This window comes from Tiliqua scincoides, chromosome 4 (genome assembly GCF_035046505.1).
Source record: "Tiliqua scincoides isolate rTilSci1 chromosome 4, rTilSci1.hap2, whole genome shotgun sequence".
NCBI classification, from domain to species: Eukaryota; Metazoa; Chordata; class Lepidosauria; order Squamata; family Scincidae; genus Tiliqua; species Tiliqua scincoides.
This window is the reverse complement of record NC_089824.1, coordinates 169,486,359-169,500,603: the sequence shown is the minus strand read 5'-3', so window position 1 is coordinate 169,500,603 and position 14,245 is coordinate 169,486,359. Positions and strand designations below refer to the sequence as shown.

Below are 14,245 nucleotides of genomic sequence, written 5' to 3'. Positions count from 1 at the left end.
GGTAGATGTGGCAGTAGTTTGACTTGAAGTAAGATGAATTTATATACCCCTGTATTCTTGTCTCTGCCTTATACTCATGCCTGTGTGACACTTCTCTCACTGGCAGCTTCACAGCATGTCAGAAGAAATGCTACTATAACCTGTTCCCTGTAGAAATCCTTTGGGTGTAGCAAATCCTCTGACTTTGGCAGTCTCAAAGCACAACACTTTTGCCTTGATCTGATCAAGATTCAATCCATGATAGCTCATTGCACAAATATTTACTGGTCTTGTGGTGAACTACAGGTTGAGTCTTGTTATTTGCAAGGGTTCTGTTCCCAGAACTCAGGGGGATGGCAAAAATTGCATTAAAGCAAATCCATTTAAAAAACAATGACCCATGGCTCAACAATTTGAAAACAACCTTGCTGACCTTTGTAATGCACCAAGCCGACAATCAGTCTCTCTCCAGGCGCTTAGAAAGGCTTCACTCATAGGCAGCAATCCTTCCCTTTCTCAGGAGCCGTGGGGGGGGGGGGAGAGAAATGGAGGAGGTGATCATCACTACCATTTAACATTCTTTCACATGCTCAGGGGAAGGGAGAGGTCACTTACCTTGGAGTGAAGCTGTTCTAAGTGCTTGGAAAGAGAACAGTTGATGGATTGACAGCCAGCTGCCCTATCTCCCATTAACCAGGCTATTGTTAAAGGACTTTTTTCCTTTAATTTAAAGGAAAAATTCTCATCACATTGAGATAAAACCGTGGGTGAACACTCACACATTTGATTGTATTTAAAATCTGTATATTGCATCTTTCCTTCTGTAGTAAAACTTGAAACGAGTATTTGTCTATATGGCTTTATTATATAACCTAAAAGCATTATTTTCAAATTGATATAATGGCTTAAGTAGAATGGTTTTATCATAAATTCATCCAGAGCAACTAGCTTTGAGCTTGTGCTCCAGGAAATTTCCCCTTTTAAACACTTTTCTGGGCATAAGTCTGATTGAACACAGTGTTGCTTATTAGGGCCGTTGGTCATGAAAGCACAGGGCCCAGGGAAGCCACCCCATTTGCCCTAGTCAAGGAATGCATCTGACTGTGCTCCTGCTAGGGTTGATGGATACGTTCACTCATGTATATAACAAAAGCTTACCATATAAAACTGACTTCAAATATAATCTTCTTTTATGGAATAATTTTGAGAAACAGTGGTTGTTATGTATGTAGAGTTGTCAGTATTTTTTGCAAGACATCTCAAGCATATTGATGGGATAGAGATAATGTGAACTTGCATATATGTGCACAGAAGCTTATAGAAACTGTTACTAAGCCACCTGCCCACACATACCTGCGTTATTCATCTAAATGGAAAAAGAAACCAGTTTTTGTTAGGGTTCTTTGCATGGAGGCAATTATTACTCATTGCTGGTTACCATGCAAATTGCTATTGATGATTGCAGTAATGTGCATTGTAGTTCACAAGAACAAATAACAGATCTCTGTTTTAAACCTTATGCTCCAGAAAGAAGTGCACGCTCTGTGTGTGTGTGTGTGTGTGTGTGTGTGTTCATGTTCAGAGAGCCCAGGTGTCTGAAAATATTTGTCAAGCTTGATTGGTTGCAGCTGGACTCACTGGCAATCCTAGGTTTGTTCCTGTTTTCATGTTTGTTCCAACCACGGAAGTAAAATATTTTTTTTGAGTCAGCCTACTATCTTTTCTCCTGATTGCTGCAGAAACTCTCACTGGGCAGCCACTTCTTTTGGGAAATTGGGGTGATTGGCAGCGGAAGTGGCTGCCTGGCGTGAGTTTCTGTAGCAATTAGAAGTGAAGATAGCAGGCTGCAGTGTGGAACAGTAAGGCTTTGCCACCACTGTGCTGCGCCTCAGGGTCTACTCTTGTAATACCGAATGCCAGAGTTTGGAGACTCCTGCTCTAATAGGAAACATGTATACAGGTTGAGACTAATTATTCCTTGCACTCACATGGATGGCAAAAAAACACTATAACAAATCAATTTAAAAAACAAAGTTTCTTTGCTCCAGTGATTTAAAAACAGCCTTGCTGACCTTTGTGATATAAGAGTCATTAAGAAGACAATCCATCAATCAGTCCTCCTCCAAGAGCTTACAAAGGAGCTTCACTCAACCCCTCCCTTCACCAATGCAAACTGATCACCTTCCTTTCACTGCTCAGGGCGGAAGAATTGATGGATTGTTAGCCAGCTGCCCTTTCTCTCATTAAGGAGGCTGTTGTTAAAGGACTGTTCAGTTTTTTTAACTGATTTTAAAGGGATGCATTTTCCCCTTCTCCAGGGTACAGCACATTCCTTCTCATTTGCAGGAGCCATTCATGTTGAGTCAAATCCGTGTATAAATAGGCTGGACCTGTATATTTAAAAGCTATGAATTGTACAGCTAACATTTATTTTTGAAATTATAGCTATAGGAGTTCCCAATGTTGTTTACCTTTGAAGAACAACAATCATGCCAATGTGCCAGCTAGATTAAAAAGATTTTTTTCTGGTACAAACATTGTTTAGCATTAATATACAGTTCCACCTCTATTTGTGTGCAGTATATTCTTGTGCCATCATCATTAGTACTTCTCTGAGGGTGCAGTGTAACAGAGAGGCTATCTGTTGATGGCTATCCCTGTGATGATGACTGTCCCAGTGCTGCAGTGCGCAGAAGAGACAGAAGTGGCTGGCTGTCTTGCTTATTGTAGCCAGAGGGGCAAGAGGTGAGAGTCTTTTTCACACCTGCTGATAGGAAGTCAGAAGTTTGTGAATACATTGGGTCTTTGAGTTATGGACATCAGAGTTGCAGATGGCTGTGTTGGCTCTTTTGTACAGGCACTGCCTGTCCATTGTGGTACTTTTGCACAGTGCAGTAGTGCTGAGTCAGCAAGAGCCTGCTCTCTCAACTTATGTATGTTCTGTCTTCCAAGCAAACCTTTGGAATGGAATCAGTACATGTCGTAATGAAGTACTTTTTCTTTGACGTACGTTCCACTCTTTTGGAAAGCATACCGTCTTAACTTGCAAATCAAGGTTTTATTTTATGAATGAAGTGCTTGAATGTTTCACTTAGTTTCCACATTACAAAGTTAACTGCCATATTTATTTCAAATTATTTATTAAGAGTTTTTTAGGGGGTGGGGTGTGGTAGGGGAGCTGATGGGGGAATAGTCATCTCTCATCTTTGTACATTATTGCTGATGTAGCAAGTAGTGGCACTATAGCACATAGTGGCATTTATCCTGAGACTGACTGATTGCTGAGGCAATGAACAAAGAATTCTTGTACATGCTTTGCTGATATAAGCTGGATAGAACTTGAAAAATAGAACAGTAAAATCCTGAAGCTGTTCTCAGTAATAGAAGCCATTTAGTTCCAAAGCAAGTGATTATAACAGTGCTATTCAACCTCTTTCATCTCACAGTACACTGACAAGGCACTAAAATGGTCAAGGCACACCACCAGGTTGTTGACAATTGACAAGGCACACCATGCTGCCAGTGGGGCTCACATCTCCCATTGGCCCTATTAATAAAGGACCTTCCCCCAAATTCTTGTGACACACCTGTGGACCACTCGCGGTACACCAGTGTGCCACGGCACAGTGGTTGAAAATGGCTGGATTATAATCTACATGTTTTATTTTTTATAACAAAATGGAGACTAAAACCTCTGTGCGGGTCTGTGGAAGTCAGAATTTTGCTTATGACTCTTAGAAACAAGCACTTACATGAATTTTCTTCACAGAATAAGAATACAATGTTCATTTTTAGAAGGAATATAAATTAAATAAAGTAAGCATGTTTATTGCATATTGGCATTTCACATAAATATAGAATGCATATGAAAATACTTAAATCTAGTAGCTAAGACTGCAATTCTGCCATAAGTTTTGCACCAGGTAGCCTAGTTACATTAGTGAGACTTGTGCACAAGTTATTATACAGCCTACATTAGGTTCTACCTATCTAACAAAGTCCGGGATCCAAATTGTTGCTATGGGCGTGACCAGTAAAATGTCTGACAGGTGACACTGAGCTAGCAGACCTTCAATCTTGCCCTCCCACCATGTATATCACAATTGTTTTTGAAAGTGTTTTTTTTTTACGTCCCAATCCAGTGGGACATTTACAACTGCAGATCTATCTGCTGCTGGAAATGGCCCTGTGGCAGCACAAATGTTGCACTACTATTAGAAATGTTTAGGGTCTCCATGCACTTGCCAGTATCGCCCAAATGCCCCACCAACTCAGGTAAGGTGGCAGAGTGGATGGTTTGGGGGAAGGCAGGAAGTGGGGAGGGTGCTGAAGGAGGTGGATCTTGTTGGCAAAAGTGTACACTGAATCCTTTCCCCAATTTTTCAGCCTGCCACAACCTTTTCCTTTCCTCAGCAAAATAGTGTTGTTCCAAGGAGTCCCATAAGTGATTAGGTGGCCTACCAGGATATAAGTAAAAATCTTGCTGGCAGTCTGACCCTTTACTGAAGCATTCACATTGTCAGTGCAGCTGCATGGCTGAAGATGTTGGGGGATAGGATTGTACTGTAAGTTTCAAAAGTGGTTTGCTGTTTATTGTTTATTTTTCAAGTTTTATCTTGCCTATCTCCATCAGTAGACCAAGAACAAGAATCAGCAGACTGCTTATAAGCAAGAACAATAAAAAAATAGTAATATGCAATAAGCAAAATAAAGCCATCAAAAATAACATATGGAAGCTATGTATTTGATTTTCTCTGTATTGATTTGTATATTTGATTTTCTCTGTAAACCGCTTTGTGAACTTTTTGTTGAAAAGCGGTATATAAATACTGTTGTTGTTATGTAGATTTAAATTTAAAAAGGAAGAAAGAGGTGCAAGAAACCATAACTATTAGCATCAGGTCAATGCAAAGGCCTTTCTTAAAACCAAGTTTCAACCAGATATAGAGGCATATAAAGTCTTGGCCCAACTGACCTTTTTGGACATTCCACAAAACTGGTGCTGAAAAGTAAGCTATGTGGCATGAGAGACTGCTATTTGAGCTCAGAGCAACTGCTAGTTGCACTTCTTTGAATCCTAGTCTTGAACTCTGTGCAGCAAATCAGATAAGATTCTTGTGTGTTAAAGTAGGGGTAGATGCTTATGATGGAGTGAATTTCTAATTAAAAATGGTGTCATGCTGAATACACATCAAAACAAAGACAGTGTCAAAGTGAAACTTTCTGGTTTCACTAATGACTAAGCTGATAAAGTTCTCCTGGGTCTGTCAATGATAAGGTAGCAGTAGACAACACTGTACTTTGCTGAGTGTAGAGCTTCTTACTTGCATCTTTCTACATTTTAGTAACATCCTCAGATCCCTTTAACAAAGAAGTGTACAGTTTGAAGATCAGTAATAAAAAGGCTCTTAATGGCTCATCCACCACTAATGCAGTTTACAGAAACCTTCATGCATTTGCAAGGTTTGTTGTAGACACAAGCCTTGTTGAAAAACTGCCACTTCAGCTCTGCGGCTACAGTAACACAAGCACCATGCCCAAGGTACCTGTTGTGGTCACTGGGAAAAGAGTCACTCCTAAGGGATGGAGTGGGTTTTTTCTTCATTTTCAAAGCAACATGTAAATCTACAACCCCAATAAGTTTGATCTGTTTCTCTTAAGTCATTTCTGCTCAACGTTGCATACGCATGACAGGGATCAAATGTGTACACCTGTGGGCTGGGCAGAAATTGGTTAATAAAGGGGTATACTTCAATATGCAGCATTCAGCTGCTGGGAACCACCATACTGGAAGGCAGAACAATATCACCATTTGGGACCCTCCCACACACACTCAAAGATGCAAAAATAACTGCTGCCTACTGAGAGCTGGATAAGAGTACTGAATATCCTTGAGAAGCCAAGGTAGACTCTTTGGAAACCATCATTTTGTGTTGTATAACATAAAGTTAATAGCAGTGGGAAGGTTACCCTATTGCTGTTTGGTTAGGGCCTGGTTAGATTTCAGTGCACCCCTTTTGCATTGCATGCAAAATAATGACAGTTCCTAAGTGGCAGGGCTAGCATTAAATAGGGGTGGGGAGAGCTCATGTTATAGTGAAGGAAGATCTACTGACTGAAAAAGTTGCTAGATTGCTACTCAGACTTTTGTAATTGAGATAGGTGTAGAGGCCCCTATCTACACCTATCTCAAGGCAGCAGGCAAACAGACATAAGTAGTTTAAAGATTACTTAAACTTGAGTTAGTTCTCACTTCTGACATAAGCATAACAACGTGACAAAGGGTTGGGAACTTCTTTTGCCACTTCCTCCAACTTTTCATCCATCTTTCCGGAAGACTGCCTTGCTCTTTAAGAACCCTGAGAATAGGTTTAGGCCAGGGGTGCTCACACTTTTTTGGCTCGAGAGCTACTTTGAAACCCAGCAAGGCCTGGAGATCTACCAGAGTTTTTTTTTACAATGTTCACGCCATCATAACATATAACATTTATGTGTACAATGTATGTTGGTGTACCTTGAGCCCCAGTGAGTATAACAGGACTTACTCCTGAGTAGACATGCCTAGGATTAGGCTGTGAGGCTGCAATCCTAGCCACACTTACCTGGGAGTAAGCCCCATTGAGTACAATGGGCCTTACTCCCGGCGTTTCCTCCCAGAGGCACCTGAAGGGGGGGGTCGGCACTCCGTGATCTACTCATTTTGCCTTGCAAAAATCGCGATCTACCTATTGAGCACCCCTGGTTTAGGCTATGCTTGCAGCTGGCTATTGTGGGCAAAACTTCAGAATCTGTCCCTCCCTTCTAACCCTCCTAAGTACTAGTGCTGCTATTTACTTGTGAACATTTCACATCTCCAGAGAGCATCACATAAATTAACTTGCAAGTGTATCCACTGACAGTAAAAGATGCTAATCTGGTGCTTCACACAATAGGTTATAGTTCTTCCCAAGGGAAAGAACTATCTTGGCTGTGTAAAATGGCAGCTTACAACTGAAGCCTTACAGATTCATTTGCAAGCAAGGACTTCAGTATTCTCCTGAGTTGATATGATGGAGAAGGTATATTTCCTTTTGATATCTGTTCAGCCACCACTAGGAATGTTGCAGGTCAAGTGAGTACTTCTTTCATGATGTGCATGTTGGAACTTTTAATTTCAGTTTGCAGGAGGGACTGCTGACCACATCTACCCAGATCATGCATTTTCATTGCATCTTCTTTATCTGCTATCATTTAAATCTTTTCCTGCCTTTTCAGTTCCCTAGGGCCTTTTCAGTGCCTCTAGTGAAACCAGATGAGTTTCAGTTTGGTTTTCACTGTTGGTTGTTGTTGGTACCTGGTGCACTTAAAACTAAATGCCAGAATGAAGCCTATGAGTAAATATGTGGTAGATGTCCCATATGGTAGCCTAGAAAGATGTTTGTTGCTGCTTGTTTGGCTTGCTTATCAATTTGTGTGAATTTGTGGAATCAAAATGCTTGTCTGTTGGGATTAGGGTGACTTTATGAAATACTTTCTCCTTTCCAAATTTCCTAAGTCAAAACTGAAAAGTTATTGGCACCTAATTTTTTTCTATTCTGGCACCTTCAAGTGGACCTTTGAATCTTTTTCTGTTCCAATAATTACTGTGATCCTGATTTTCTTCAAGGAAGTGAATTACGGTATGCTGAAGATGAACCCCCAACTGATGATTTCTCAGTTTACGAAAATCGGATTTGAACTTTGACATTAATATCTCTTAAAAGACTTTGGAAGTTGATAAATGTCTGAGAAACATGATCAACCTTGTCCATTCCAAGTAGTAACTGAATTTTCAGGAAGCAAATCAGCTAAGAGCAACCCCATCAGTGATGCTGCAAGCCATTTACCTGCAATGCAGTGCTATGCATCTGCAGCTAGGTGGTGAAGGCAAATCTCTTTTCTCTCTTGCTTTGGCACAAAGCCTTGCTGTATGCAGGAACAGCCAGCACCCTACTCACAATTTATGCAATCTTGTTACCTGGAGCAGTGTACCGTTTGATTTTTGATGGCTCTTTCGAAAACTGTTGGTCCATCATCAGAGATTCATTCATCAATGGGAGTCCGTGCTTCATGCCGGTGAGCTTTCCTTTTGTTTCCTAGCAGTTTGTCTGGAAAAGGGAAGTTTGATTCCCTTAATGAAGAATTTTCCGAATTCCATGAAAGCACAAAAAAATCTGCCTGGGAACACTGCTACAACTCTCGTCTCTTCCGCCTCTCCCCTTTTTTACATGTAATTTCATAAGATACTTGATTTGGGGGGGGGGGAATAAAACCCAGAAGTTAAGCTGTAAAAAAACGGGTATATGTTCAGAAGTCTAAGATGCTATTTGGGCAGGAAGGCTATGTAATGTATTGATGTATCAAAATGGATTCTTTCAAGCTTCTGTTAGCATTCAATTTGTTTTTAGCAATATAGTGTTCTTGATAGCTGTTTGAAATGCAGTCTCTACATCAACCTTTTGTCCCTGTCTATAAGCTGGCATCCATAATATTTGAATGGAGTAAATAGATAGAAAAAGCTTTACAGGTTCAACCATTTGTTTGAATTAATTTTGTAAAAAGGGGAAAGTCTTTGTACAGTACATGCACGTTTTATCATTCTGGCCTGTGCAGACAATAATTTGGGCTGCATTTTAGGAGGGTGGGGCAGGAATAGTTGGGAGAATTGTATTGAGCATTTTAGAGGATGTAATAGTAAAAGTGCACATTATTTCCATATGGTAGTAGGATGACCATTGCCTTTTGAAACAAGATTGCAGAATGTGATTATATGTGGCCTCCTACAGTGTTCTGACAAAAATTAAGCACTGAATCATTTTGAAAGTATAAGGCCGTGGAACACTTAATTGCAAAGATGTTGAGCTGTCCTTATAACCATTAGTGAAGTGGCATTGTTACCCTCAGATGAAGGATCAGAGCAATTCTCAAGTGCCTTATGGAGATTTTCTAGTAACTTCCTTGCTGCAGAAAGATTGTGCTTGTGAGTGATTGCAGAATAATCACGGCATTTCAAGCAACATCTGTGACTTTAGAGGGACACTTACTGAAATCCAGTTTCCTGTTCTGTACCTTCTGTAAATATTGTGTGATTCGTATACCATACAGTATGCCTTAATAATTTTATGTTCTGGTATTTATAATGTAATTAATAAAAATAGCTTTGATGTGATGGGTGTGGCTTTTAGATGAATCGTATTAATATTTTGCTCCCTATTTCTTTAATACGTTTAGAATTTGATTAGCACTCTAATTTTTTTAATATCCTGCAGCTCACAAAGTACATATTAAGGCATTCTGCTTTGTAATGATCCCTGTGAATTTTTTTTTACTGTTAGATTTAGTGTAGACATTTTTTTTTTTTTTTGGCCAAATAAATTTGTGGGCAGTTTAAATAAATGCACAAATCATTTGAGACTGGAGAAGAGATCTTTAAGTCAAAATCCATTTAGCATGTTCCAGAAGTATGCATAAGCGCTATCTATGCATCAGATTTTGGGAGGGTTTGAGTATTTGCTCACCAGACTCCACAGTGAATGTATTTTACAGTCATCTTATGAAACTGGACATTTTGGCAAAGAGTTATTGATGACTTTACAAAATAACTATAAAAGGATTTATTTATTTATTAAAAGTACCATTTTTAATCATTTTTAGGAAATAATTGAAATGATGAATTGTTGCACTGTCTGCAAGTGCATTGACAGCACAATTCTGACTGGCACTTCAGCTGATGCAGGTCCCCTGCATTGGCTCCTGAGTGTCGCAAACATGTAGTATTTTTGTGCTAACTCGAGAGTAGACTGGGCCGGCATGGATGCCCAAGCTGGCTCACTGGAGGTGGATCCAGCCCATGTGCCTGACAGGTTAAGTTTGCACTAGGCGGTACAGGAAGAGAGTGATGGGAAGGTGTTTGGGGGAGGGAGCATAATTGTAGGCGGATCAGGCATGGATGAATAGAGAAGAGATTGAAGACTGGGCGGACTGGCCCAAAGCTCCAAACCACCCCCCCCCCCCAGCAAATCTGGATTTGCCCCTTAAGAATACACTGAACAGGAAGCTACAGACAATTCTGACTCTTTGGCAAATGTATTTGATATGTGTGCTTACAAACTCATTTGTCACATTCATACTTTTAGAATCTTAGGCGGATGCTTTAAAAATGTAATGTGTGAAACAGCTCTATCTTTGTGTTCGATGAGAAAATATAAAACAGAATTGAGGGCTGGCTGAAGAGGTGCAACCTTCATAAACATGGGTGGAAGCTACCCTAAAGTGTAACTACAGGTATTCCTGTAGTTCGTACTGTTTTAAGTTTTATTAACTAATGGCTATGATTTTTAGACTAAAATTGGGTACTGTATACACTTTATATGTTACAGAGTTATTGTTATGAATTTTACAAGTAGTCTAGATACAATACTGGCATGATTGCTTACCAACTCTTTTCAGACATTTGATGAAGTGACAAGACTTTATCATAAATATATGTAATAGTTTGGGAGCAGTTGAGAGTTTAGGCTTGTTCAGTTCTCCCTTAGCCATGGGTATACAGATATCCCACCTACTCTTGTTCAGTTTCAGAGCTAAGTAATCACATTCAGAAAAAAGCTTACTTATGATGTTTCTCAGGCCTGAAATTCAACATCGAGGCCCTTCTGCCCCTTCAGAGAATGATCTCCCTGAACAAGAAGAGGAAATTCTGGGATCAGATGATGATGAGCAGGAAGATCCGAATGATTACTGCAAAGGTGAGAAATAATAATTTTCAATAATCCACCCAGTTACCAAGGCCTGACTTGTTACCTCTTGTGTGTAGACTAGTAGGTAAACTTGCTTGGGGGAGAGAAATTGAAACTTATTTGTGGTAATTGCAGCATCGTTTGATAGACTTGGCAGCACAATCTTATGATTCATGTTTACTCAGAAGTAAATTCTGCTATGTTCAATGGGATTTACTCCCTGGTACGGGTACATAGAGTTGCAACTTAATGTTAATAAACTGAATGCAAAGTTGGCCACTACCCTACCTGTCTCCTGATAATACGTTGGATGCTGCCCAGTGGCGTAGCTAAGGTCGTGCAGGGGGTAGCAGTCACACTGCGCAACAAGTTTTAGGGGGGCAACAAGCTGAGCTTGACATTAGTGGCCAAAATTATGAAAATCTAGGTATGTACGAATACCATCATGTTACATATCATGCAAAATGCAATGAATCAAACCACATTAGAATATTTGTATTCTATCAAAAGTTATGGCCAATTAACCAGAAAACAAAAACACAACTGACTTAAGGAACAAAAAGTGGATTTCTTTAATTTAAAACTGACCTATGAAATGGATTTTTCTGAGAGTCAATGAGATGTTATTAAGATACAGCATGGAACCAATAAGGCAGCGGTTTTCAACCGCTGTGACACGAGGCTGCCTCAGGTGTGCCACAGGATCAGAGGAGGCTGGCAGCAGCTGCGTGCCCACGTGCGGAAGAAGCGACTGCTTTGAGCCTCCCGTGGCAGGGAGAACAAGCAAGGGAGCAGCCAGGGAAAGGGCTGGTCGCCGCTGCTTTGCATCCCGCGCAGCAGCTGAAGAGTCTGCTTGGAGCTTGCTCCTGCTACTGAGCACGACTCAGGCTGCAACCTGATTGTCACTTTCCTGGGAGTAAACCCCGTTGGCTACTATGGGGCTTACTTCTGAGTAGACATGCATAGGATTGGGCACGAAGGTGGTTGTTGCCTTCCTGCGTGCTGATTGCCCAACCAGAGGAGCCAGGAGGTGGGAGCTGCGGAGTGAGTGAGAAGGGGGAGCCAGAAGTGGGCAAGCAGGTACATATGAGCGAGGCTGCTGAGGCCCCCAACCTAAGGACTGGTTGGCTGAAAAGGGTTTTCCTTGCCAGTTTGCCTGCAATTCCCCAAAGCGATCCGCCCTGCACTTTGGGGCTTTTAGAGGAAGGGCACTGGGCCACAATCCTATCTACACTTTCCTGGGAGTAAGCCCCATTGACTATAATGGGGCTTTCTTCTGAGCAGGCATGCATAGGATTGGGCTTTTGGTTGCACTCTGTTTTCTCAAATACACAAGAAGGCAATTGTCATTTCTCTCCTCTTCAGTGCAATATTGTTACAGAGAACTGTGTGTAAGCATAATGTGTGCAGAAGTGCTTGAGTGGCCAAAATGATGTGTTGCTCCAGGGTCTTGTGTTGAACTTCTTAGTGTTGCCCAAGACACTCTCATCTCTTCTGTAGGGGACAGTAGTCCTTTATTTGATTTCTCCTTCTTGCTGGTTGATTAAAAAAGGGGAGGTTTTTTCTGTCAGAAGTTGCCTTTTGGGGCACTTGTAAATTTAGTTACTGCTCAACATCTGTGGGGGTTCCATTCCTAGAACCCCCGCAGACGCCAAACCCACAGATAACTGAACCCATGGGCCCTTACTTGATCTCAGATGCAACCGGAAGTGTCTTCTGGTTGCATTCGGAGATGTTCTGAGGCCATGAGTGGCCGCATGCCGCCTCTCCAGGCCTCAGAACGCCCCCCCCCAAAGTGTTGGAACGGTACGTCCAGGAGGTCAATTGGGACCCTCCACCATGGGTTTGGAACTCAAAGTGAGTCAAATCCTCAGGTTTCAAAACCGCAGTTAAAAATGATCCCCTGGTATTTTTGAATGATGGTGGGGTAATTGGAAATCCTTTGGAGTGGAGAGGCAAATGAGAACTCCGCTGGATAGGACCAAAGTTCCACCTTGTCCAACACTGTTTCCCATAGTGACCAACCAGATGCCTTTGGAAATGAAGGCAAATGATTGCAATGAAGACAACAGCCCTCCAGGTCGCTGCTTGCCAGCAGTTGGCACTCAGAGGTATTGTCATATCCCATTGTCGGGTATAATACTGACAGCACAACACAAATCTTGTCTTTTGCCAGTGCAGCACTTGCTGTACTGGCGTGAGCTATTGTAAAAGTGTCATAAAGCACTTTTACACCGCCTCGTGAGGAAGTGGTGCCAGTGGGAATGCCTATACTGGCATCGCATGCAGAGCCCCAGCTGCCGGCGCAAGTAGGTAAGGCGTGAGTGGCACAAGGACATGGGGACGATGGCTTGGGTGGTTGGATAAGGTGTGGGAGGTGGCAGAGGCCTCCTGCTGTATCCTAATGCCCACTCCTGGCATTACACCAGACTTTCTGGATTTGTGCAAGCTGAATAGGTGGCACAGATGCGAGAAACCCCGTAGGACAGGCTGGGGCTCAACACAAGAGTAAGGAGATAATAGATAAAAGTAAGGGATCTCCTTACCTCCAAGGAGACCTCCAGCTGCCTCATAACCTGCACTGGATACAGCACATGTCTTGCAGTCTAGCTGCGCCAGCACGGGTTAGAATTGGGCTGCCCAAGGTGTTTTTCTGACTAACCACTCTCTTAGTGAATAGGTATCTTTAATTCTTAGTTATAAAAAAAGGGGGGAAAGCAGCGTGGCTTGATCTTCTGAGGGCCTCTTTTCCTAGGCACTCATCTTCCATCCCTGCTTTACCCCTGCCCATACTTTTGACAGGAGAGCTGAAACCTGTTGATGATGGGGATTAATATTAGTTCCTTTCCTACAGTGCTAATCTGTTTACATTCTGTGTCAACAGTATGTCTATTATACTTCCTGTATTTTAAAATTTTCTATAGACTCCAAAATTGCAAGTGTTTCTATAACATATATACCAAAGTAGTATTGGGCATTTTCAGATGAGAGCTAGTCTAAATTTTGGGTACCTGCTAACCATGAAGAAAATTGCCATGTTCTGTATTCAGTGGTAGATTTTTCGATGTGGAGCCCAGTGGGACTTGTACTTGTTTAACTTCTCTGTGGCCTGATTCTCACATTCCTATGGTGGTAGACACTTTGCCAAATTGTGTGGATCCAAACTGTATGGAGAACCTTGTCTGAGATATGAGGTGTGGAGTTATTATGAAGTGATTAAAAATTGCATTGCATGTACAGCTTCCCACTGTTTGGTCTTTCAGTTAACTTGTTATTATGGCAGCAGCCACATCACAAAGATAATATGAGAATTTGGCTGGAATGCCTATCAGAGTGACTTATGAAATCTTTTTACTTGGGCTCCATGTATATTTGTCATAATTTGTAATTCAGTGCTGCAATGGTTAAGTGTTAAGACAGTAATTCTAGAGCAGTCACCTTTTAGTGTTAAATTTCTTTGGACAGGCTGTAGTTCAGTAGTACAGCACATGCATTGTGTCCATAAGGTC

General features: G+C 41.5%; 1 protein-coding gene across 1 annotated transcript in view; it reads left to right on the top strand.

Annotated features, from left to right (window-relative positions):
• Positions 1 to 14,245, top strand: part of SRPK1 (SRSF protein kinase 1) — a 49,127-nt gene that overhangs the window by 4,525 nt on the left and 30,357 nt on the right. Inside the window, exon 3 of the mRNA XM_066624220.1 lies at positions 10,627 to 10,745. Coding sequence (XP_066480317.1) covers positions 10,627 to 10,745 — 119 coding nt within the window. The remainder of the gene's footprint in view (positions 1 to 10,626; positions 10,746 to 14,245) is intronic.